General features: G+C 57.8%; 1 protein-coding gene across 4 annotated transcripts in view; it reads left to right on the top strand.

Moving 5' to 3' along the window:
• Window positions 1-25,459, top strand: part of SYN1 (synapsin I) — an 87,130-nt gene that overhangs the window by 20,188 nt on the left and 41,483 nt on the right. For all 4 annotated transcript variants that reach the window (XM_075324537.1, XM_075324536.1, XM_075324540.1 and 1 more), the window contains exons 2-3: window positions 8,693-8,750; window positions 19,588-19,679. In XM_075324537.1, coding sequence (XP_075180652.1) covers window positions 8,693-8,750; window positions 19,588-19,679 — 150 coding nt within the window. The remainder of the gene's footprint in view (window positions 1-8,692; window positions 8,751-19,587; window positions 19,680-25,459) is intronic.

The raw sequence follows: 25,459 nt of genomic DNA, 5'->3' as shown, positions 1-25,459 counted from the left end.
AGTGTATATATAGTGTGTATGTAGTGTGTGTGTATATATTGTGTTTATATATTGTGTGTGTATATATAGTGTATGTAGTGTGTGTATAGTGTGTGTGTGTATATAGTGTATATATAGTGTGTATGTAGTGTGTGTGTATATATTGTGTTTATATATTGTGTGTGTATATATAGTGTATGTAGTGTGTGTATAGTGTGTGTGTGTATATAGTGTATATATAGTGTGTATGTAGTGTGTGTGTATATAATGTGTTTATATATTGTGTGTATATATAGTGTATGTAGTGTGTGTATATATCGTGTGTGTGTGTATATAGTGTATATATTGTGTGTATGTAGTGTGTGTGTGTATATAGTGTATATATTGTGTGTATATAGTGTGTGTGTGTATATAGTGTATATATTGTGTGTATGTAGTGTGTGTGTGTGTATATAGTGTGTGTGTGTGTATATAGTGTATATATTGTGTGTGTGTGTGTGTGTGTGTATATAGTGTATATATTGTGTGTGTGTGTGTGTGTGTGTGTATATAGTGTATATATTGTGTGTGTGTGTGTGTGTGTATATAGTGTATATATTGTGTGTGTGTGTGTGTGTATATAGTGTATATATTGTGTGTATATATAGTGTATATAGTGTGTGTATAGTGTACATATAATATTTATAGTGTGTATGTATATAGTGTGAATGTAGTGTGTATAGTTAGTGTATATATAGTATGGGTGTGTATACAGTATATAGTGTGTATCTAGTGTGTACATGTAGCATATATGTAGTGTGTATGTAGTGTGTGTATACATAGTGTATATATAGAGTGTATGTGCTGCCCCAGCAGTGGATCGAACCGCTCGGATTCGGGGTTAGTGTCAGTTCGTGGCTTGAGGGTCTCCGGATCCGGGGGCTTAGGGGCCACACTCTAAAGTAAAAGGGGGATATTTACAGGAGAGTTGTAGTTCGTGACGCTACCCGTGGTGTGCGGTAATTGGGAGTACCGCTGCTGCTGTTGGGAGTACCCGGGGTGATGGAATGGGGCAGCTAGGTGACGTCCCCTCCACGGGTAGGGGCAGGCCCCGGGACTCTGGATGATGATACTGGGTGCTACTCAGGTACTCAGTCAATGAGCAGACGCTGACAACCGGGTAAACCAAGTCTCTGCCACTGCCTCTCCAGTGGAGCGGGTCCCGTCCCCTGCAGTGCTGCCTGATGCACAAAGTTGAAATCACCGTAGCGGCCCGGTAGTCTAGAACTTTCCAGGCCTCGCTCCCCACTGTGGCTAAGTGAGGGAGCCTGCTCAGGGGCTCGCGCTTGGGATTTCAGTGGGCTGCTTTCTAGGAAAGCCCTATCCCCCTCGTTGCGCTAGTGCCCCAATTCTGGAGCGGGTGGGAACAGTCCATAAAGGCTCCGTTCTCCACAGGTTAATTACCGGGTTGTCTGAAGCTTCTCCCCGACCTAGGGTCCATGTACTCCGCCGTGCCTTCGGTCCCGGACTGGGAATCGGACCAGGTTGCCGACTGTCCTCTTTAACAGGTCCAGGCACCTTGCCTCAATCCCCTGCAACCGGGGATCCGACTCCTCTAGGTCGAGACCACCATCTGCAACCTAGACAGCTACTCTCTGGAGCCACCACTCCCTGCCTCCTCCACTTCACTACTCCAGCACACTCCTCTCTACTCTGACATTCCTCACCTCCCCTTCCTGACCCCTAGGTGGGCGACCCTATTCCCCTTAAGCCGCCCACTGGTGGGTCTGGTGCAGGGTGTCTCTAGGATTTGATTTGCTTTTGGAGGCAACACCATAAGATGGGGAACCCACTGAAGGGAAAGAGTGTGCAGTACCGGTGACGACCTGATAGTCCGGGGGCGTCACATGTGTATATAGTGTATATGTCATGTGTGTATATAGTGTGTATATCGCGCCCAGGGATATGGGGTACTCGGTCCCGGGCGGTGTATATCTGGTGAATGTCACGGTGGTGGCCGTTGCCCGCTTTTTGTATTGGGGTGTATTTACAGGGGATTAGGTTAGTGTTCACACGTGACGCCACTTGCGGTGTTGTGGCTATAGATGGAGCTGCCTCTGCACAATGTCACTACTGGGGCTGGTGTTAATGGCAGCCTGGATGGTAGACCCTCCGCAAGCCGGGCCGGGCCCCAGAGGATGGGTGATGTGACGGGCGTCGGAAGAAGGTAGTCCACACAGGAGTTTAGTGCAACTGGTTTACTCACTTTCTGGTGGTATCTGGTCGCCCGAGGCCGGCTGGTTTCACCTCCAGGTCCCCTTCGTTCCGGTGCCAGTGTAATAATCTGGTGCCTTCTTCCCATGCACCTGTCTCTGGTAAATGGGTCCCCGTGGCGTAGAGCAACTGGGGGTCCGCATCCGGTGGTTTGTCCACTTCTGTCCGCCTGACGGTAGCATGACCCCTGTGGGGTTGGAGTCTCTGGTCCTGTCCCCGGTTCTCCCTTTGCTACTGAGTCTCGGATTTTTAGGGTCAGTGAGGTCCTTGATGGTCCCCTGGCTGTGCAGGTGTTAACAGGTCGGCTTGGAGCTCTTTCCTGTCCTAGGGTCCTGTACCCCGTCGGTGCGTAGTTCCGGGAATACTCCACCGGCAACTACCCTCCTGGGCACCAGGTTACCGTCACCCCGTGTCAATGTGTCTCCTCCTGTCCACCTTCACTCCTCGACTCTCTCAGACTATCTGACTCTTCTGTCTTCAGTCTGCCCCTCCCACTTGGTCAAGTAGGGAACTGGTCTGGCTGCACCTCTAGGCGGCCATCCATTGGTCCGACCCTAGCCTTGCACCATTGTATGGGGGATTGTTGGGGAAAAACTGGGATTATCTGGAGTGTTTGTGAGTGACCGACACTGGTCTTCCGGGGCCCTAGGGGGTAGGCCCTGCATCCCGGTAAGGATACAGTACCGGTGGGGATACAGTACCGCTGGGGATACAGTACCGGTGGGGATACAGTACCGGTTGGGATGCAGTACCTTGTAGATCCCCGATGACTTCAGGGGCGCTACATGTGATGGTTGTGATCGCAGCCTTCACTGTTATGATCGTAATTGCCCTTGTCACCATGGGGGGGGGCGTCTTTTGTGCTGGGGGGGTGACATGGAGGGGCCTTAGTTTGGGTTCTTGCTTTCTCTCCTGCACCAGTTTTGGGGTCGGTGACGCCCGATCGGCCAGTTTTGGGTGGGCCGCAGGACTCTCATCCCAGACACTATATTACGCCGCACCTTTCTGCGTGGGGGGGCCAAGCAGATGATTTGGGTTCCCCCTGCGATGGATATCACCTGTGGGGTCTGTTCCTCTGCAGCGCCACCACAGGGGAAATAAGGCATTACACCTTACACATTGAACATTGATATGGATGCTGTGCTCGGCGGGGGTCTGGTCTCTGGGGGGCTGCAGGGTGGGGTGTATTGCACAGGGTGAAGGTCAGTATGTGACCGCTTTCCGTCCGCAGCCGGATCACATGGAGCGTGGGGAAGAGACGAGCCATTTAATGGTTATATAAGGCTCTGATTTATTTATACGGCTGTTTTTTTTTTATTCTGGTCGGCTGTTATCCTGTGCTCCCCATCCCCCGCCCCGGCAGCATCGCAGATTATGACCTCAGTGACCACTATAGGGGGCGATCTATAGAGCGGGGGGGGGCGGCGGGACCCCCGAGCACACGTCATGTCTCTCCTCCGACTGCAGGAATAAAACGCCCCGCTCGCTTCATCCTCTGGTAATTGCACCCTATTACCGAGCCGCGCTGCGGGAGAGGGGAGGGGGCCGCTGGTGCCATCGCGCTTGTATCTGCAGCACGAGGCGCTCAGATCTGCCTGCAGGGGCTACCAGAAACCCCATTGTGGCCGGTGAGGTCGTGGTGGCTAACCTGTTGGGAAAGGAGGCCTCCAATTCTATAATTGGGAGTGGCGCAGAAATAAATCGTCGTCTAGTGCCCCCCTTTATTTTGGTTATTGCTTCGGGGGTCTGTAGATGAGCCCCCGCCGCGTCCGCCCCAGCACAGGGGGTACCACGCCGGCATCTCCGATCCGTGCCGCATCCGTCACACGCCATTCAGCTCCCTTTAAGTAAAAAGTGCTAAGTAATTTCACAGTCTCGCCCCCTCATTCCAGAAATACTGCTGCTCACAGATAAAAGGACGGCGGTGCCATCCGCTCCGGAATTACGGGCGGCGATTCACATCGTGCAAGGAGCAGAGGGACGATAAGACGCAGGCACAGAAATAAATAGGCTTAAAGGCTGCAATTCTGCTGTGCGGAGGGGATTGAGAAGCCCCGGGGAAGGAGCGCAACCGCCAATCAGGGCATCTCTGCAGGCAGGGATTGTGGTGGGGCCGGTCGTCGACTAATGACTCCAAGCTTCATCCGCACATCTGCTTAGTATAATGTGCAGCACCCCAGTCTATTGACCTCCTTATATTCCTGGGGGGCTTTATTGCAGACGCCCCTCCAAAGCCATAATAACGAGCACACTGGTGGCATGTGTGATGCTCCGGCAGGGAGGAGTGCGGTTGTCACTTCCCTACCCCCACTCATAAAAAGGAGAATCCCCCTTTTAGACGTGATCTTTCTTCCCGAATGGGAAGATTGGCGTTGAGTAACCTAAACGCATGCCCTTTATGACAGTAATAATAGCCGATCGAGCGCAGGCCGTATATATTGAAGTATGTGCCGCCCCGGGGCTGGGCATGGCGCGTGCAGAGCGCCACGGTGATTTACTCTCTACTTGACGCAAGAACAGACTGGAAGAATCGTCTGCCGCAGTAACATCTGCTGGATTACATAGCTGCCGCCGCCGGTTATGGCCACCGCCGCAGCATAGCAGGAGATAATGTAGTTCAGGATGGCGGGAGATTGCCACCGTGACCCCATAAATGGATATTGCCACCGTGACCCCATAAATGGATATTGCCACCGTGACCCCATAAATGGAGATTGCCACCGTGACCCCATAAATGGATATTGCCACCGTGACCCCATAAATGGATATTGCCACCGTGACCCCATAAATGGATATTGCCACCGTGACCCTATAAATGGAGATTGCCACCTTGACCCCATAAAATGGAGATTGCCACCGTGACCCCATAACTGCTTTGTAAAATCCCTTATAGACCTCTCCACTCTGGGGCTGCCCTCTTTAGTTAATAAGAGTGGGCAGCCCCAGATTGGTGGCTTTTCTAATTATCACCTATTGACAAAAGAGGTCAAAAGCTTCTCTATTGCCCCCCAAACTGACCCGAAGGTCAGACCCAAACCTTCGAACTTAGAAAACCTGTGGTAGAGATGGAGCTCTGCTCTACCTTTTGGAGAACTCTTAAAATTAGGGAGATGGGTTCCAACACAATATCTCCCCCAAGTCATGTCCTTAGGGTGAAAGTCCGTGTAGTCAGTTATTGATCAAGCAGAAGCTAATGTGTCCCGGATGGGTTCGGTTCCTCTACTTTGACCCTTAGAATCTGCCACTAGACATGGTCACACATGAGCCAGTTCTACAACCACTTGGAGAAAACCTCAAAAGGCTACTCAGAGATCTTCAGAAGAAGATGAAAAGTCTTCAGCTGAATAAGATCCTTCTCTAAACCAAACATGCTCCTCAGGAGACTTAAGATGGTCCAACACAGGCTCCACATGAAGGTGGTTGAGCTTCTACTTAGGGATCATGAAGCATGTGTGGAGGTGTTGGTGACCAGCGTGGTCCTTAGACTACATTTACCCTATTTAGATACATTGTAATAAAGGTTTATCAACTGTACTAAACTCCCTCAGTATCTGTGGGTGGAGGCCCCTAGTGTGGAGCAGGTGCAGTGAGAACGCCGAGGGAGGACGGGATTAATGTTATTGGCCTTATTATCACGTAAACCAGGAGATAGTTCTGCAGGACGGATCGTCTATTACACAGCTATCGATCGCTCGGCAGAGAGATCAGTGAAGTGGAGAATATGGCCGAGAGCGGAGTCACGCAGCGGCATGACAATGACTATGACTCTGCAGCGATTGCGGAGGATGCATCTGGGCTGTAAACCCTTAGATGGTGGGGGATGGTCTGTGAGGTCCCAGTTGTGGCACATCTATAGGTTTTACCAGCTTGTTGGATAGAGGTAGCTTGGCCCTGGTGGCCGGTGGAGTGTCTGGAGGCCGGCAGCGTTATGTCAGCCCCTCCTCAGGCCGGCAGCGTTATGTCAGACCCTCCACGGGCCGGCAGCGTTATGTCAGACCCTCCACGGGCCGGCAGCGTTATGTCAGACCCTCCACGGGCCGGCAGCGTTATGTCAGACCCTCCACGGGCCGGCAGCGTTATGTCAGACCCTCCACGGACCGGTAGCGTTATGTCAGACCCTCCACGGGCCGGCAGCGTTATGTCAGACCCTCCACGGGCCGGCAGCGTTATGTCAGACCCTCCTCGGGCCGGCAGCGTTATGTCACACCCTCCACGGGCCGGCAGCGTTATGTCAGTCCCTCCTCGGGCCGGCAGCGTTATGTCAGACCCTCCACGGACCAGCAGCGTTATGTCAGCCCCTCCTCGGGCCGGCAGCGTTATGTCAGACCCTCCACGGGCCTGCAGCGTTATGTCACACCCTCCACGGGCCGGCAGCGTTATGTCAGACCCTCCACGGGCCGGCAGCGTTATGTCAGACCCTCCACGGGCCGGCAGCGTTATGTCAGACCCTCCACGGGCCGGCAGCGTTATGTCAGACCCTCCACGGACCGGTAGCGTTATGTCAGACCCTCCACGGGCCGGCAGCGTTATGTCAGACCCTCCACGGGCCGGCAGCGTTATGTCAGACCCTCCACGGGCCGGCAGCGTTATGTCAGACCCTCCACGGGCCGGCAGCGTTATGTCAGACCCTCCACGGGCCGGCAGCGTTATGTCACACCCTCCTCGGGCCGGCAGCGTTATGTCACACCCTCCTCGGGCCGGCAGCGTTATGTCACACCCTCCTCGGGCCGGCAGCGTTATGTCACACCCTCCACGGGCCGGCAGCGTTATGTCAGACCCTCCACGGGCCGGCAGCGTTATGTCAGACCCTCCACGGGCCGGCAGCGTTATGTCAGACCCTCCACGGACCAGCAGCGTTATGTCAGCCCCTCCTCGGGCCGGCAGCGTTATGTCAGACCCTCCACGGGCCTGCAGCGTTATGTCACACCCTCCACGGGCCGGCAGCGTTATGTCAGACCCTCCACGGGCCGGCAGCGTTATGTCAGACCCTCCACGGGCCGGCAGCGTTATGTCAGACCCTCCTCGGGCCGGCAGCGTTATGTCAGACCCTCCACGGGCCGGCAGCGTTATGTCAGACCCTCCACGGGCCGGCAGCGTTATGTCAGACCCTCCTCGGGCCGGCAGCGTTATGTCAGACCCTCCACGGGCCGGCAGCGTTATGTCAGACCCTCCACGGGCCGGCAGCGTTATGTCAGACCCTCCACGGGCCGGCAGCGTTATGTCAGACCCTCCACGGGCCGGCAGCGTTATGTCAGACCCTCCACGGGCCGGCAGCGTTATGTCACACCCTCCTCGGGCCGGCAGCGTTATGTCACACCCTCCTCGGGCCGGCAGCGTTATGTCACACCCTCCTCGGGCCGGCAGCGTTATGTCACACCCTCCACGGGCCGGCAGCGTTATGTCACACCCTCCACGGGCCGGCAGCGTTATGTCACACCCTCCTCGGGCCGGCAGCGTTATGTCACACCCTCCACGGGCCGGCAGCGTTATGTCACACCCTCCTCGGGCCGGCAGCGTTATGTCAGACCCTCCACGGGCCGGCAGCGTTATGTCAGACCCTCCACGGGCCGGCAGCGTTATGTCACACCCTCCTCGGGCCGGCAGCGTTATGTCACACCCTCCACGGGCCGGCAGCGTTATGTCAGACCCTCCACGGGCCGGCAGCGTTATGTCAGACCCTCCTCGGGCCGGCAGCGTTATGTCACACCCTCCTCGGGCCGGCAGCGTTATGTCACACCCTCCTCGGGCCGGCAGCGTTATGTCACACCCTCCTCGGGCCGGCAGCGTTATGTCAGACCCTCCTCGGGCCGGCAGCATTATGTCAGACCCTCCTCGGGCCGGCAGCATTATGTCAGCCCCTCCTCGGGCCGGCAGCGTTATGTCAGCCCCTCCTCGGGCCGGCAGCGTTATGTCAGCCCCTCCTCGGGCCGGCAGCATTATGTCAGCCCCTCCTCGGGCCGGCAGCGTTATGTCACACCCTCCTCGGGCCGGCAGCGTTATGTCACACCCTCCACGGGCCGGCAGCGTTATGTCAGACCCTCCTCGGGCCGGCAGCGTTATGTCACACCCTCCTCGGGCCGGCAGCGTTATGTCACACCCTCCTCGGGCCGGCAGCGTTATGTCACACCCTCCTCGGGCCGGCAGCGTTATGTCAGACCCTCCTCGGGCCGGCAGCATTATGTCAGCCCCTCCTCGGGCCGGCAGCGTTATGTCAGCCCCTCCTCGGGCCGGCAGCATTATGTCAGCCCCTCCTCGGGCCGGCAGCGTTATGTCAGACCCTCCTCGGGCCGGCAGCATTATGTCACACCCTCCTCGGGCCGGCAGCGTTATGTCAGACCCTCCTCGGGCCGGCAGCGTTATGTCACACCCTCCTCGGGCCGGCAGGGCTATTTGAGTGCTGCTCTGGTGGTGACTGGAGCACGAGTCGTCATTTCTGATAAATATTAAATTCCTTTTTCAGGGTGAAGATTTTTAGAGGAAAGAAAATCAGCGGAGAGTTTGACATCAAGGTTGAACAAGTAAGTGACAACGATGCAAAATGTCGCTACACCCAGCTGTGCATCCCTACGTTATGTTAGGATATCGTCCTCACACCCCAGCCCAAACCTGTCTACAGACCCCAGACCCACATGTACAGACCCCAGAACAAAATACTCCTGTATACAGACCCCAGACCAGCACCTCCTGTATACAGATCCCAGACCATTACCTCCTGTATACAGACCCCAGACCAGCACCTCCTGTATACAGACCCCAGACCAGCACCTCCTGTATACAGACCCCTGACCAGACCCTCCTGTATACAGACCCCTGACCAGCACCTCCTGTATACAGACCCCAGACCAGCACCTCCTGTATACAGACCCCAGACCAGCACCTCCTGTATACAGACCCCAGACCAGCACCTCCTGTATACAGACCCCAGACCAGCACCTCCTGTATACAGACCCCAGACCAGCACCTCCTGTATACAGACCCCAGACGAGCACCTCCAGTATACAGACCCCAGACCAGCACCTCCTGTATACAGACCCCAGACCCACATGTACAGACCCCAGAACAAAATACTCCTGTATACAGACCCCAGAACAAAATACTCCTGTATACAGACCCCAGACCAGCACCTCCTGTATACAGATCCCAGACCATTACCTCCTGTATACAGACCCCAGACCAGCACCTCCTGTATACAGACCCCAGACCAGCACCTCCTGTATACAGACCCCAGACCAGCACCTCCTGTATACAGACCCCAGACCAGCACCTCCTGTATACAGACCCCAGACCAGCACCTCCTGTATACAGACCCCAGACCAGCACCTCCTGTATACAGACCCCAGACCAGCACCTCCTGTATACAGACCCCAGACCAGCACCTCCTGTATACAGACCCCAGACCAGCACCTCCTGTATACAGACCCCAGACCAGCACCTCCTGTATACAGACCCCAGACCAGAACCTCCTGTATACAGACCCCAGACCAGCACCTCCTGTATACAGACCCCTGACCAGACCCTCCTGTATACAGACCCCTGACCAGCACCTCCTGTATACAGACCCCAGACCAGCACCTCCTGTATACAGACCCCAGACCAGCACCTCCTGTATACAGACCCCAGACCAGCACCTCCTGTATACAGACCCCAGACCAGACCTCTCCTGTATACAGACCCCAGACCATTACCTCCTGTATACAGACCTCAGACCAGCACCTCCTGTATACAGACCCCAGACCAGACCTCTCCTGTATACAGACCCCAGACCAGCACCTCCTGTATACAGACCCCAGACCCACATGTACAGACCCCAGAACAAAATACTCCTGTACTCAGACCCCAGACCAGCACCTCCTGTATACAGACCCCAGACCAGCAACTCCTGTATACAGACCCCAGACCAGCACCTCCTGTATACAGGCCCCAGACCAGACCCTCCTGTATACAGACCCCAGACCAGCACCTCCTGTATACAGACCCCAGACCAGCACCTCCTGTATACAGACCCCAGACCAGCACCTCCTGTATACAGACCCCAGACCAGACCCTCCTGTATACAGACCCCAGACCAGCACCGCCTGTATACAGACCCCAGACCAGCACCTCCAGTATACAGACCCCAGACCAGCACCGCCTGTATACAGACCCCAGACCAGCACCGCCTGTATACAGACCCCAGACCAGCACCTCCTGTATACAGACCCCAGACCAGCACCGCCTGTATACAGACCCCAGACCAGCACCGCCTGTATACAGACCCCAGACCAGCACCTCCTGTACACAGACAACAGACCAGCACCGCCTGTATACAGACCCCAGACCAGAACCTCCTGTATACAGACCCCAGACCAGCACCTCCTGTATACAGACCCCAGACCAGCACCTCCTGTATACAGACCCCACACCAGACCCTCCCTGTATACAGATCCCAGACCCACATGTACAGACCCCAGAACAATATACTCCTGTACTCAGACCCCAGACCAGCACCTCCTGTATACAGACCCCAGACCAGCACCGCCTGTATACAGACCCCAGACCAGCACCTCCTGTACACAGACAACAGACCAGCACCGCCTGTATACAGACCCCAGACCAGCACCGCCTGTATACAGACCCCAGACCAGCACCGCCTGTATACAGACCCCAGACCAGCACCGCCTGTATACAGACCCCAGACCAGCACCTCCTGTATACAGACCCCAGACCAGCACCTCCTGTATACAGACCCCAGACCAGCACCTCCTGTATACAGACCCCAGACCAGCACCTCCTGTATACAGACCCCAGACCAGCACCTCCTATATACAGACCCCAGACCAGACCTGCCCTGTATACAGACCCCAGACCAGCACCTCCTGTATACAGACCCAGACCATTACCTCCTGTATACAGACCCCAGACCAGCACCACCTGTATACAGACCCCAGACCAGCACCGCCTGTATACAGACCCCAGACCAGAACCTCCAGTATACAGACCCCAGACCAGCACCTCCTGTATACAGACCCCAGACCAGCACCTCCTGTATACAGACCCCATACCAGCACCTCCTGTATACAGACCCCAGACCAGCACCTCCTGTATACAGACCCCAGACCAGCACCTCCTGTATACAGACCCAAGACCAGCACCTCCTGTATACAGACCCCAGACCAGCACCTCCTGTATACAGACCCCAGACCAGCACCTCCTGTATACAGACCCCAGACCAGAACCTCCAGTATACAGACCCCAGACCAGCACCTCCTGTATACAGACCCCAGACCAGCACCTCCTGTATACAGACCCCAGACCAGCACCTCCTGTATACAGACCCCAGACCAGCACCTCCTGTATACAGACCCCAGACCAGCACCTCCTGTATACAGACCCCAGACGAGAACCTCCAGTATACAGACCCCAGACGAGAACCTCCAGTATACAGACCCCAGACCAGAACTTCCAGAATACATACCCCAGACCAGCACCTCCTGTATACAGACCCCAGACCATTACCTCCTGTATACAGACCCCAGACCATTACCTCCTGTATACAGACCCCAGACCAGCACCTCCTGTATACAGACCCCAGACCAGCACCTCCTGTATACAGACCCCAGACTAGCACCTCCTGTATACAGACCCAGACCATTACCTCCTGTATACAGACCCCAGACCAGAACCTCCAGTATACAGACCCCAGACCAGCACCTCCAGTATACAGACCCCAGACCAGCACCGCCTATATACAGACCCCAGACCAGAACCTCCAGTATACAGACCCCAGACCAGCACCTCCTGTATACAGACCCCAGACCAGCACCTCCTGTATACAGACCCCAGACCAGAACCTCCAGTATACAGACCCCAGACCAGAACCTCCAGTATACAGACCCCAGACCATTACCTCCTGTATACAGACCCAGACCAGCACCTCCAGTATACAGACCCCAGACCAGCACCGCCTATATACAGACCCCAGACCAGAACCTCCAGTATACAGACCCCAGACCATTACCTCCTGTATACAGACCCCAGACCAGCACCTCCTGTATACAGACCCCAGACCAGCACCTCCTGTATACAGACCCCAGACCAGAACCTCCAGTATACAGACCCCAGACCAGAACCTCCAGTATACAGACCCCAGACCAGAACCTCCAGTATACAGACCCCAGACCAGCACCTCCTGTATACAGACCCCAGACCATTACCTCCTGTATACAGACCCCAGACCAGAACCTCCAGTATACAGACCCCAGACCAGAACCTCCAGTATACAGACCCCAGACCAGAACCTCCAGTATACAGACCCCAGACCAGAACCTCCAGTATACAGACCCCAGACCAGCACCTCCTGTATACAGACCCCAGACCAGCACCTCCAGTATACAGACCCCAGACCAGCACCTCCTGTATACAGACCCCAGACCAGCACCTCCTGTATACAGACCCCAGACCAGCACCTCCTGTATACAGACCCCAGACCAGCACCTCCTGTATACAGACCCCAGACCAGCACCTCCTGTATACAGTCCCCACACCAGCACCTCCTGTATACAGACCCCACACCAGCACCTCCTGTATACAGACCCCACACCAGAACATGTATACAGACCCCAGACCAGCACCTCCTGTATACAGACCCCAGACCAGAACATGTATACAGACCCCAGATCTCCCTGTATACAGACCCCAGACCAGACCCTCCCTGTATACAGACCCCAGACCAGCACCGCCTGTACACAGACCCCAGACCAGCACCGCCTGTACACAGACCCCAGACCAGCACCGCCTGTACACAGACCCCAGACCAGCACCTCCAGTACACAGACCACAGACCAGCACCGCCTGTATACAGACCCCAAACCAGACCTCTCCTGTATACAGACCCCAGACCAGCACCTCCTGTATACAGACCCCAGACCAGCACCTCCTGTATACAGACCCCACACCAGCACCTCCTGTATACAGACCCCACACCAGCACCTCCTGTATACAGACCCCAGACCAGCACCTCCTGTATACAGACCCCAGACCAGCACCTCCTGTATACAGACCCCAGACCATTACCTCCTGTATACAGACCCCAGACCAGCACCTCCTGTATACAGGCCCCAGACCAGCACCTCCTGTATACAGACCCCACACCAGAACATGTATACAGATCCCACACCAGCACCTCCTGTATACAGACCCCACACCAGAACATGTATACAGACCCCACACCAGCACCTCCTGTATACAGACCCCACACCAGAACATGTATACAGACCCCAGACCAGCACCTCCTGTATACAGACCCCAGACCAGAACATGTATACAGACCCCAGACCAGCACCTCCTGTATACAGACCCCAGACCAGCACCTCCTGTATACAGACCCCAGACCAGCACCTCCTGTATACAGACCCCAGACCAGCACCTCCAGTATACAGACCCCAGACCAGCACCTCCAGTATACAGACCCCAGACCAGAACCTCCAGTATACAGACCCCAGACCAGCACCTCCTGTATACAGACCCCAGACCAGCACCTCCTGTATACAGACCCCAGACCAGAACCTCCTGTATACAGACCCCAGACCAGCACCTCCTGTATACAGACCCCAGACCAGCACCTCCTGTATACAGACCCCACACCAGAACATGTATACAGATCCCACACCAGCACCTCCTGTATACAGACCCCACACCAGAACATGTATACAGACCCCACACCAGCACCTCCTGTATACAGACCCCACACCAGAACATGTATACAGACCCCAGACCAGCACCTCCTGTATACAGACCCCAGACCAGAACATGTATACAGACCCCAGACCAGCACCTCCTGTATACAGACCCCAGACCAGCACCTCCTGTATACAGACCCCAGACCAGCACCTCCTGTATACAGACCCCAGACCAGCACCTCCTGTATACAGACCCCAGACCAGCACCTCCTGTATACAGACCCCAGACCTCCCTGTATACAGACCCCAGATCTCCCTGTATACAGACCCCAGACCAGACCCTATGATATTCCTCCTCTGACCGCCCCCATTCCCCGCTCCTCTCCGCTCCCCATTCCCCGCTCCTCTCCGCTCCCCTCTGCTCCCCACTCCCCGCTCCTCTCCGCTCCCCTCTGCTCCCCACTCCCCGCTCCTCTCCGCTCCCCACTGCTCCCCACTCCCCGCTCCTCTCCGCTCCCCTCTGCTCCCCATTCCCCGCTCTCCAGTCCCGCTCCCCTCTGCTCCCCATTCCCCGCTCCCCTCTGCTCCCCATTCCCCGCTCCTCTCCGCTCCCCTCTGCTCCCCATTCCCCGCTCCTCTCCGCTCCTCTCCGTTCCCCTCCGCTCCCCATTCCCTGCTCCTCTCCGCTCCCCTCTGCTCCCCATTCCCTGCTCCTCTCCGCTCCCCTCTGCTCCCCATTCCCTGCTCCTCTCCACTCCCCTCTGATCCCCATTCCCCGCTCCTCTCCGCCCCTCTCCACTCCCCTCTGCTCCCCATTCTCCGCTCCTCTTCGCTCCTCTCCGCTCCCCTCTGCTCCCCATTCCCTGCTCTTCTCCGCTCCTCATTCCCCGCTCCTCTCCGCTCCCCTCTGCTCCCCATTCCCCGCTCTTCTCCGCTCCCCATTCCCCGCTCCTCTCCCCTCTGCTCCCCATTCCCCGCTCTTCTTCGCTCCCCTCCGCTCCCCTCTGATCCCCATTCCCCGCTCCTCTCCGCCCCTCTCCACTCCCCTCTGCTCCCCATTCTCCGCTCCTCTTCGCTCCTCTCCGCTCCCCTCTGCTCCCCATTCCCTGCTCTTCTCCGCTCCTCATTCCCCGCTCCTCTCCGCTCCCCTCTGCTCCCCATTCCCCGCTCTTCTCCGCTCCCCATTCCCCGCTCCTCTCCCCTCTGCTCCCCATTCCCCGCTCTTCTCCGCTCCTCTCCGCTCCCCTCTGCTCTCCATTCCCTGCTCTTCTCCGCTCCTCTCCGCTCCCCTCTGCTCCCCATTCCCCGCTCCTCTCCGCTCCCCATTCTCCGCTCCCCTCTGCTCCCCATTCCCCGCTCCTCTCCGCTCCCCATTCTCCGCTCCTCTCCGCTCCCCATTCCCCGCTCCTCTCCGCTCCCCATTCTCCGCTCCTCTCCGCTCCCCATTCTCCGCTCCTCTCCGCTCCCCATTCTCCGCTCCTCTCCGCTCCTCTCCGCTCCCCATTCCCGGCTCTTCTCCGCTCCTCTCCGCTCCCCTCTGCTCCCCATTCCCCGCTCTTCTCCGCTCCTCTCCGCTCCTCTCCGCTCCCCTCTGCTCCCCATTCCCCGCTCCCCTCTGCTCCCCATTCCCCGCTCCCCTCTGCTCCCCATTCCCCGCTCCCCTCTGCTCCCCATTCCCCGCTCCCCTCTGCTCCCCATTCTCCGCTCCCCATTCTCCGCTCCCCATTCTCCGCTCCCCATTCTCCGCTCCCCATTCTCCGCTCCTCTCCGCTCCCCATTCCCCGCTCTTCTCCGCTCCCCATTCCCCGCTCCTCTCCGCTCCCCATTCTCCGCTCCCCTCTGCTCCCCATTCCCCGCTCCTCTCCGCTCCCCATTCTCCGCTCCTCTCCGCTCCCCATTCCCCGCTCCTCTCCGCTCCCCATTCTCCGCTCCTCTCCGCTCCCCATTCTCCGCTCCTCTCCGCTCCTCTCCGCTCCTCTCCGCTCCCCATTCCCGGCTCTTCTCCGCTCCTCTCCGCTCCCCTCTGCTCCCCATTCCCCGCTCTTCTCCGCTCCTCTCCGCTCCCCTCTGCTCCCCATTCCCCGCTCCCCTCTGCTCCCCATTCCCCGCTCCCCTCTGCTCCCCATTCCCCGCTCCCCTCTGCTCCCCATTCCCCGCTCCCCTCTGCTCCCCATTCCCCGCTCCCCTCTGCTCCCCATTCCCCGCTCCCCTCTGCTCCCCATTCCCCGCTCCTCTCCGCTCCCCATTCTCCGCTCCCCATTCTCCGCTCCTCTCCGCTCCCCATTCTCTGCTCCCCATTCCCCGCTCTTCTCCGCTCCCCATTCCCCGCTCTTCTCCGCTCCCCATTCCCCGCTCCTCTCCGCTCCCCATTCTCCGCTCTTCTCCGCTCCCCATTCCCCGCTCCCCTCTGCTCCCCATTCCCCGCTCCCCTCTGCTCCCCATTCCCCGCTCCTCTCCGCTCCCCATTCTCCGCTCCCCATTCTCCGCTCCTCTCCGCTCCCCATTCTCCGCTCCCCATTCCCCGCTCTTCTCCGCTCCCCATTCCCCGCTCCTCTCTGCTCCCCATTCTCCGCTCTTCTCCGCTCCCCATTCCCCGCTCCCCTCTGCTCCCCATTCCCCGCTCCCCTCTGCTCCCCATTCCCCGTTCCTCTCCGCTCCCCATTCTCCGCTCCTCTCCGCTCCTCTCCGCTCCCCATTCCTCGCTCCTCTCCGCTCCTCTCCGCTCCCCATTCTCCGCTCCTCTCCGCTCCTCTCCGCTCCCCATTCCCCGCTCCTCTCCGCTCCCCTCTGCTCCCCATTCCCCGCTCCTCTCCGCTCCCCTCTGCTCCCCATTCCCCGCTCCTCTCCGCTCCCCATTCCCCGCTCCTCTCTGCGCCCCTCCGCTCCCCATTCCCCGCTCCTCTCCGCTCCCCTCCGCTCCCCATTCCCCGCTCCTCTCTGCGCCCCTCCGCTCCCCATTCCCCGCTCCTCTCCGCTCCCCATTCCCCGCTCCTCTCCGCTCCCCATTCTCCGCTCCTCTCCGCTCCCCATTCCCCGCTCCTCTCCGCTCCCCTCTGCTCCCCATTCCCCGCTCCTCTCCGCTCCCCATTCCCCGCTCCTCTCTGCGCCCCTCCGCTCCCCATTCCCCGCTCCTCTCCGCTCCCCATTCCCCGCTCCTCTCCGCTCCCCATTCCCCGCTCCTCTCTGCGCCCCTCCGCTCCCCATTCCCCGCTCCTCTCCGCTCCCCATTCCCCGCTCCTCTCTGCTCCCCTCCGCTCCCCATTCCCCGCTCCTCTCTGCGCCCCTCCGCTCCCCATTCCCCGCTCCTCTCCGCTCCCCATTCCCCGCTCCTCTCCGCTCCCCATTCTCCGCTCCTCTCCGCTCCCCATTCCCCGCTCCTCTCCGCTCCCCTCTGCTCCCCATTCCCCGCTCCTCTCCGCTCCCCATTCCCCGCTCCTCTCTGCGCCCCTCCGCTCCCCATTCCCCGCTCCTCTCCGCTCCCCATTCCCCGCTCCTCTCCGCTCCCCATTCCCCGCTCCTCTCTGCGCCCCTCCGCTCCCCATTCCCCGCTCCTCTCCGCTCCCCATTCCCCGCTCCTCTCTGCTCCCCTCCGCTCCCCATTCCCCGCTCCTCTCCTCTCCACTCCCCTCCGCTCCCCATTCCTCGCTCCTCTCCGCTCCTGGAGTGTATATTGCTGATTTTCAGCAGAGGATGTGCAGGCATGGAGAGAGGTCAGTATGTGGGGGTCTCGGGAGGTCTCCCCTTTTCCCGACACACTCCTGCAGACCTGACCTCCCTTACACTCGCCTCCTCCGCCTCTCGTTATGGGACGGTTGTATTGATTAACCTCAGTCAATCGTCTGCGCTGGAATCCTCCCGTCCTCCTGTAATTCATCCTCGCCGTCAGCCATCAGCAGCTCCTGCGGGACGCGCTTTATGGGTAGAAAGAGCCGCGTTATAAAGGATCCATAAAACACTTCACAAAGCTGCAGATTACACGTGTCTCCTGCAGCCGCAGCTGGTGACGCGGGGTCCTCTGCGGGGTCCTCTGCGGGGGGCGAAGGTTGTAGAATTTACACCGAATATTTAGTGACATAAAGCAGAACCGCATGATCACAACCATCATCATCCATGATCACAACCCTCCTCATCCATGATCACAACCCCCATCATCTATGATCACAACCCCCATCATCCATGATCACAACCCCCATCATCCATGTACACAACCCCCATCATCCATGTACACAACCATCATCATCCATGTACACAACCCTCATCATCCCTGTACACAACCCTCATCATCCCTGTACACAACCCTCATCATCCCTGTACACAACCCCCATCATCCATGTACACTACCCTCATCATCCATGTACACTACCCTCATCATCCATGTACACAACTCCCATCATCCATGTACACAACCCTCATCATCCATGTACACAACCCTCCTCATCCATGATCACAACCCCCATCATCTATGATCACAACCCCCATCATCCATGATCACAACCCCCATCATCCATGTACACAACCCTCATCATCCATGTACACAACCATCATCATCCATGTACACAACCCTCATCATCCCTGTACACAACCCTCATCATCCCTGTACACAACCCTCATCATCCCTGTACACAACCCCCATCATCCATGTACACTACCCTCATCATCCATGTACACTACCCTCATCATCCATGTACACAACCCTCCTCATCCATGATCACAACCCCCATCATCTATGATCACAACCCCCATCATCCATGATCACAACCCCCATCATCCATGTACACAACCCTCATCATCCATGTACACAACCATCATCATCCATGTACACAACCCTCATCATCCCTGTACACAACCCTCATCATCCCTGTACACAACCCTCATCATCCCTGTACACAACCCCCATCATCCATGTACACTACCCTCATCATCCATGTACACTACCCTCATCATCCATGTACACAACTCCCATCATCCATGTACACAACCCTCATCATCCATGATCACAACCCCCATCATCCATGTACATAACCCCCATCATCCATGTACACAACCCCCATCATCCATGTACACAACCCCCATCATCCATGTACACAACCCCCATCATCCATGTACACAACCCCCATCATCCATGTACACAACCCCCATCATCCATGTACACAACCATCATCATCCATGTACACAACCCCCATCATCCATGTACACAACCCCCATCATCCATGTACACAACCCTCATCATCCATGTACACTACCCTCATCATCCATGTACACAACCCCCATCATCCATGATCACAACCCTCCTCAGCCATGTACACAACCATCATCATCCATGTACACAACCCTCATCATCCATGTACACAACCCTCCTCAGCCATGTACACAACCCTCATCATCCATGTACACAACCCTCATCATCCATGTACACAACCCTCATCATCCATGTACACAACCCCCATCATCCATGTACACAACCCTCCTCATCCCTGTACACAACCCCCATTATCCATGTACACAATCATCATCATCATCCATGTACACGACCCTCCTCATCCATGTACACAATCATCATGATCCATGTACACAATCATCATCCATGTACATAACCCTCATCATCCATGTACACAACCCTCATCATCCATGTACACAACCCTCATCATCCATGTACACAACCCTCATCATCCATGTGCTGTCCCCTCCTTTCCTGCAGGCCGAGTTCTCCGATCTGAACCTGGTGGCCCATTCTAATGGCACCTTCTCGGTGGATATGGAGGTGATGAGGAGCGGTGTGAAGGTCGTCCGGTGAGTCACACACAACTGCCTGTGCTACCATGTGTAGGGTAAGTCCTGCGGTCCGCCATCTGATGGTCCAAGCGTTGTGGCGTCTGCCATCCGTCCAGGTCTCTCTGTAAGTTCCCGTCCTCTGCAACACCCCCTGATCCTGAAAACGAGGGGACAGCAGCTCCGAACAGCAACGGATCCCCTTCACCTGCACAACAGCCCCCTCTCTACCTTTCTTGCCCCCCCCCCCCCCCCGGCTGTGCTGTAGCCCCTTCTCTACCTTTCTTGCCCCGCCCCCCCCGGCTGTGCTGTAGCCCCTTCTCTACCTTTCTTGCCCCCCCGGCTGTGCTGTAGCCTCTTCTCTACCTTTCTTGCCCCCCCCCCCGGCTGTGCTGTAGCCCCTTCTCTACCTTCCTTGCCCCCCGGCTGTGCTGTAGCCTCTTCTCTACCTTTCTTGCCCCCCCGGCTGTGCTGTAGCCTCTTCTCTACCTTTCTTGCCCCCCCCCCGGCTGTGCTGTAGCCTCTTCTCTACTCTTCTTGCCCCCCGGCTGTGCTGTAGCCTCTTCTCTACTCTTCTTGCCCCCCGGCTGTGCTGTAGCCTCTTCTCTACTCTTCTTGCCCCCCCGGCTGTGCTGTAGCCTCTTCTCTACCTTTCTTGCCCCCCGGCTGTGCTGTAGCCCCTTCTCTACCTTTCTTGCCCCCCGGCTGTGCTGTAGCCTCTTCTCTACCTTTCTTGCCCCCCGGCTGTGCTGTAGCCCCTTCTCTACCTTTCTTGCCCCCGGCTGTGCTGTAGCCTCTTCTCTACTCTTCTTGCCCCCCGGCTGTGCTGTAGCCTCTTCTCTACTCTTCTTGCCCCCCCGGCTGTGCTGTAGCCTCTTCTCTACCTTTCTTGCCCTCGGCTGTGCTGTAGCCTCTTCTCTACCTTTCTTGCCCTCGGCTGTGCTGTAGCCTCTTCTCTACCTTTCTTGCCCCCGGCTGTGCTGTAGCCTCTTCTCTACCTTCCTTGCCCCCCCCCGGCTGTGCTGCAGCCTCTTCTCTACCTTTCTTGCCCCCGGCTGTGCTGTAGCCTCTTCTCTACCTTTCTTGCCCCCGGCTGTGCTGTAGCCTCTTCGCTACCTTTCTTGCCCCCCGGCTGTGCTGTAGCCTCTTCGCTACCTTTCTTGCCCCCCGGCTGTGCTGTAGCCTCTTCGCTACCTTTCTTGCCCCCGGCTGTGCTGTAGACCCTTCTCTACCTTTCTTGCCCCCCGGCTGTGCTGTAGCCCCTTCTCTACCTTTCTTGCCCCCCGGCTGTGCTGTAGCCCCTTCTCTACCTTTCTTGCCCCCCGGCTGTGCTGTAGCCCCTTCTCTACCTTTCTTGCCCCCGGCTGTGCTGTAGCCTCTTCTCTACTCTTCTTGCCCCCCGGCTGTGCTGTAGCCTCTTCTCTACTCTTCTTGCCCCCCCGGCTGTGCTGTAGCCTCTTCTCTACCTTTCTTGCCCTCGGCTGTGCTGTAGCCTCTTCTCTACCTTTCTTGCCCCCGGCTGTGCTGTAGCCTCTTCTCTACCTTCCTTGCCCCCCCCCGGCTGTGCTGCAGCCTCTTCTCTACCTTTCTTGCCCCCGGCTGTGCTGTAGCCTCTTCGCTACCTTTCTTGCCCCCCGGCTGTGCTGTAGCCTCTTCGCTACCTTTCTTGCCCCCCGGCTGTACTGTAGCCTCTTCGCTACCTTTCTTGCCCCCCCGGCTGTGCTGTAGCCTCTTCTCTACCTTTCTTGCCCCCGGCTGTGCTGCAGCCTCTTCTCTACCTTTCTTGCCCCCGGCTGTGCTGTAGCCTCTTCTCTACCTTTCTTGCCCCCCCGGCTGTGCTGCAGCCTCTTCTCTACCTTTCTTGCCCCCGGCTGTGCTGTAGCCTCTTCTCTACCTTTCTTGCCCCCGGCTGTGCTGTAGCCTCTTCTCTACCTTTCTTGCCCCCGGCTGTGCTGTAGCCTCTTCTCTACCTTTCTTGCCCCCGGCTGTGCTGTAGCCTCTTCTCTTCTTCTCTTGCCCCCCGGCTGTGCTGTAGCCCCTTCTCTACCTTTCTTGCCCCCGGCTGTGCTGTAGCCCCTTCTCTACCTTTCTTGCCCCCGGCTGTGCTGTAGCCCCTTCTCTACCTTTCTTGCCCCCCCCGGCTGTGCTGTAGCCTCTTCTCTACCTTTCTTGCCCCCCCCCCGCCCCCCCCGGCTGTGCTGCAGCCTCTTCTCTTCTTCTCTTGCCCCCCCGGCTGTGCTGCAGCCTCTTCTCTACCTTTCTTGCCCCCCCCGGCTGTGCTGTAGCCTCATCTCTACCTTTCTTGCCCCCGGCTGTGCTGTAGCCTCTTCTCTACCTTTCTTGCTCCCGGCTGTGCTGTAGCCTCTTCTCTACCTTTCTTGCCCCCCCGGCTGTGCTGTAGCCTCTTCTCTTCTTCTCTTGCCCCCCCCCGGCTGTGCTGTAGCCTCTTCTCTTCTTCTCTTGCCCCCCCCGGCTGTGCTGTAGCCTCTTCTCTACCTTTCTTGCCCCCCTCGGCTGTGCTGTAGCCTCTTCTCTTCTTCTCTTGCCCCCCCGGCTGTGCTGTAGCCTCTTCTCTACCTTTCTTGCCCCCGGCTGTGCTGTAGCCTCTTCTCTACCTTTCTTGCCCCCGGCTGTGCTGTAGCCTCTTCTCTACCTTTCTTGCCGCCCTCGGCTGTGCTGCAGCCTCTTCTCTACCTTTCTTGCCCCCCCCCCCCGCTGTGCTGTAGCCTCTTCTCTACCTTTCTTGCCCCCCCGGCTGTGCTGTAGCCTCTTCTCTACCTTTCTTGCCCCCCCGGCTGTGCTGTAGCCTCTTCTCTACCTTTCTTGCCCCCCGGCTGTGCTGTAGCCTCTTCTCTACCTTTCTTGCCCCCGGCTGTGCTGTAGCCTCTTCTCTACCTTTCTTGCCCCCGGCTGTGCTGTAGCCTCTTCTCTACCTTTCTTGCCCCCGGCTGTGCTGTAGCCTCTTCTCTACCTTTCTTGCCCCCCTCGGCTGTGCTGCAGCCTCTTCTCTACCTTTCTTGCCCCCCCCCCCCCCGCTGTGCTGTAGCCTCTTCTCTACCTTTCTTGCCCCCCCGGCTGTGCTGTAGCCTCTTCTCTACCTTTCTTGCCCCCGGCTGTGTTGTAGCCTCTTCTCTACCTTTCTTGCCCCCCCCGGCTGTGCTGTAGCCTCTTCTCTACCTTTCTTGCCCCCGGCTGTGCTGTAGCCTCTTCTCTACCTTTCTTGCCCCCCCGGCTGTGCTGTAGCCTCTTCTCTACCTTTCTTGCCCCCCGGCTGTGCTGTAGCCTCTTCTCTACCTTTCTTGCCCCCCCGGCTGTGCTGTAGCCTCTTCTCTACCTTTCTTGCCCCCCCGGCTGTGCTGTAGCCTCTTCTCTACCTTTCTTGCCCCCCCGGCTGTGCTGTAGCCTCTTCTCTACCTTTCTTGCCCCCCTCGGCTGTGCTGCAGCCTCTTCTCTACCTTTCTTGCCCCCGGCTGTGCTGTAGCCTCTTCTCTACCTTTCTTGCCCCCCCCGGCTGTGCTGTAGCCTCTTCTCTACCTTTCTTGCCCCCCTCGGCTGTGCTGCAGCCTCTTCTCTACCTTTCTTGCCCCCGGCTGTGCTGTAGCCTCTTCTCTTCTTCTCTTGCCCCCGGCTGTGCTGTAGCCTCTTCTCTTCTTCTCTTGCCCCCGGCTGTGCTGTAGCCTCTTCTCTTCTTCTCTTGCCCCCGGCTGTGCTGCAGCCTCTTCTTTACCTTTCTTGCCCCCCCCGGCTGTGCTGTAGCCCCTCCTCTACCTTTCTTGCCCCCGGCTGTGCTGTAGCCTCTTCTCTACCTTTCTTGCCCCCGGCTGTGCTGTAGCCTCTTCTCTACCTTTCTTGCCCCCGGCTGTGCTGTAGCCCCTTCTCTACCTTTCTTGCCCCCGGCTGTGCTGTAGCCTCTTCTCTTCTTCTCTTGCCCCCCCGGCTGTGCTGTAGCCTCTTCTCTACCTTTCTTGCCCCCGGCTGTGCTGTAGCCTCTTCTCTACCTTCCTTGCCCCCCCCGGCTGTGCTGTAGCCTCCTCTCTACCTTCCTTGCCCCCCCGGCTGTGCTGTAGCCTCTTCTCTACCTTTCTTGCCCCCCCCCCCCCCGGCTGTGCTTCAGCCTCTTCTCTTCTTTTCTTGCCCCCGGCTGTGCTGTAGCCTCCTCTCTACCTTCCTTGCCCCCCCGGCTGTGCTGTAGCCTCCTCTCTACCTTCCTTGCCCCCCCGGCTGTGCTGTAGCCTCTTCTCTACCTTTCTTGCCCCCCCCCCCCCCCCGGCTGTGCTTCAGCCTCTTCTCTTCTTTTCTTGCCCCCGGCTGTGCTGCAGCCTCTTCTCTACCTTTCTTGCCCCCGGCTATACTGTAGCCTCTTCTCTACCTTTCTTGCCCCCGGCTGTGCTGTAGCCTCTTCTCTACCTTTCTTGCCCCCCCGGCTGTGCTGTAGCCTCTTCTCTTCTTCTCTTGCCCCCCCGGCTGTGCTGCAGCCTCTTCTCTACCTTTCTTGCCCCCGGCTGTGCTGCAGCCTCTTCTCTACCTTTCTTGCCCCCCGGCTGTGCTGCAGCCTCTTCTCTACCTTTCTTGCCCCCGGCTGTGCTGCAGCCCCTTCTCTACCTTTCTTGCCCCCGGCTGTGCTGTAGCCTCTTCTCTACCTTTCTTGCCCCCGGCTGTGCTGTAGCCTCTTCTCTACCTTTCTTGCCCCCGGCTGTGCTGTAGCCTCTTCTCTACCTTTCTTGCCCCCGGCTGTGCTGTAGCCCCCTCTCTACCTTTCTTGCCCCCGGCTGTGCTGTAGCCTCTTCTCTACCTTTCTTGCCCCCGGCTGTGCTGTAGCCCCTTCTATACCTTTCTTGCCCCCGGCTGTGCTGTAGCCTCTTCTCTACCTTTCTTGCCCCCGGCTGTGCTGTAGCCCCTTCTATACCTTTCTTGCCCCCGGCTGTGCTGTAGCCTCTTCTCTACCTTTCTTGCCCCCGGCTGTGCTGTAGCCTCTTCTCTACCTTTCTTGCCCCCGGCTGTGCTGTAGCCCCTTCTCTACCTTTCTTGCCCCCGGCTGTGCTGTAGACCCTTCTCTACCTTTCTTGCCCCCCGGCTGTGCTGTAGCCTCTTCTCTACCTTTCTTGCCCCCGGCTGTGCTGTAGCCCCTTCTCTACCTTTCTTGCCCCCGGCTGTGCTGTAGACCCTTCTCTACCTTTCTTGCCCCCCGGCTGTGCTGTAGCCTCTTCTCTACCTTTCTTGCCCCCGGCTGTGCTGTAGCCCCTTCTCTACCTTTCTTGCCCCCCGGCTGTGCTGTAGACCCTTCTCTACCTTTCTTGCCCCCGGCTGTGCTGTAGCCTCTTCTCTACCTTTCTTGCCCCCGGCTGTGCTGTAGCCCCTTCTCTACCTTTCTTGCCCCCGGCTGTGCTGTAGCCCCTTCTCTACCTTTCTTGCCCCCGGCTGTGCTGTAGACCCTTCTCTACCTTTCTTGCCCCCGGCTGTGCTGTAGCCTCTTCTCTACCTTTCTTGCCCCCGGCTGTGCTGTAGCCTCTTCTCTACCTTTCTTGCCCCCGGCTGTGCTGTAGCCCCTTCTCTACCTTTCTTGCCCCCGGCTGTGCTGTAGACCCTTCTCTACCTTTCTTGCCCCCGGCTGTGCTGTAGACCCTTCTCTACCTTTCTTGCCCCCCGGCTGTGCTGTAGCCCCTTCTCTACCTTTCTTGCCCCCGGCTGTGCTGCAGCCTCTTCTCTTCTTTTCTTGCCCCCCCCCCCCGCCCCCCCCGGCTGTGCTGCAGCCCCTGGTCGGTGGGACGGTGGTACCCCGGCGCTGCGGTATATGTAAGGGA

This window comes from Anomaloglossus baeobatrachus, chromosome 9, assembly GCF_048569485.1.
Source record: "Anomaloglossus baeobatrachus isolate aAnoBae1 chromosome 9, aAnoBae1.hap1, whole genome shotgun sequence".
Lineage (NCBI taxonomy): Eukaryota > Metazoa > Chordata > Amphibia > Anura > Aromobatidae > Anomaloglossus > Anomaloglossus baeobatrachus.
Note: the sequence above shows the minus strand (reverse complement) of the source record. Positions and strands in the feature narration are given on the sequence as shown.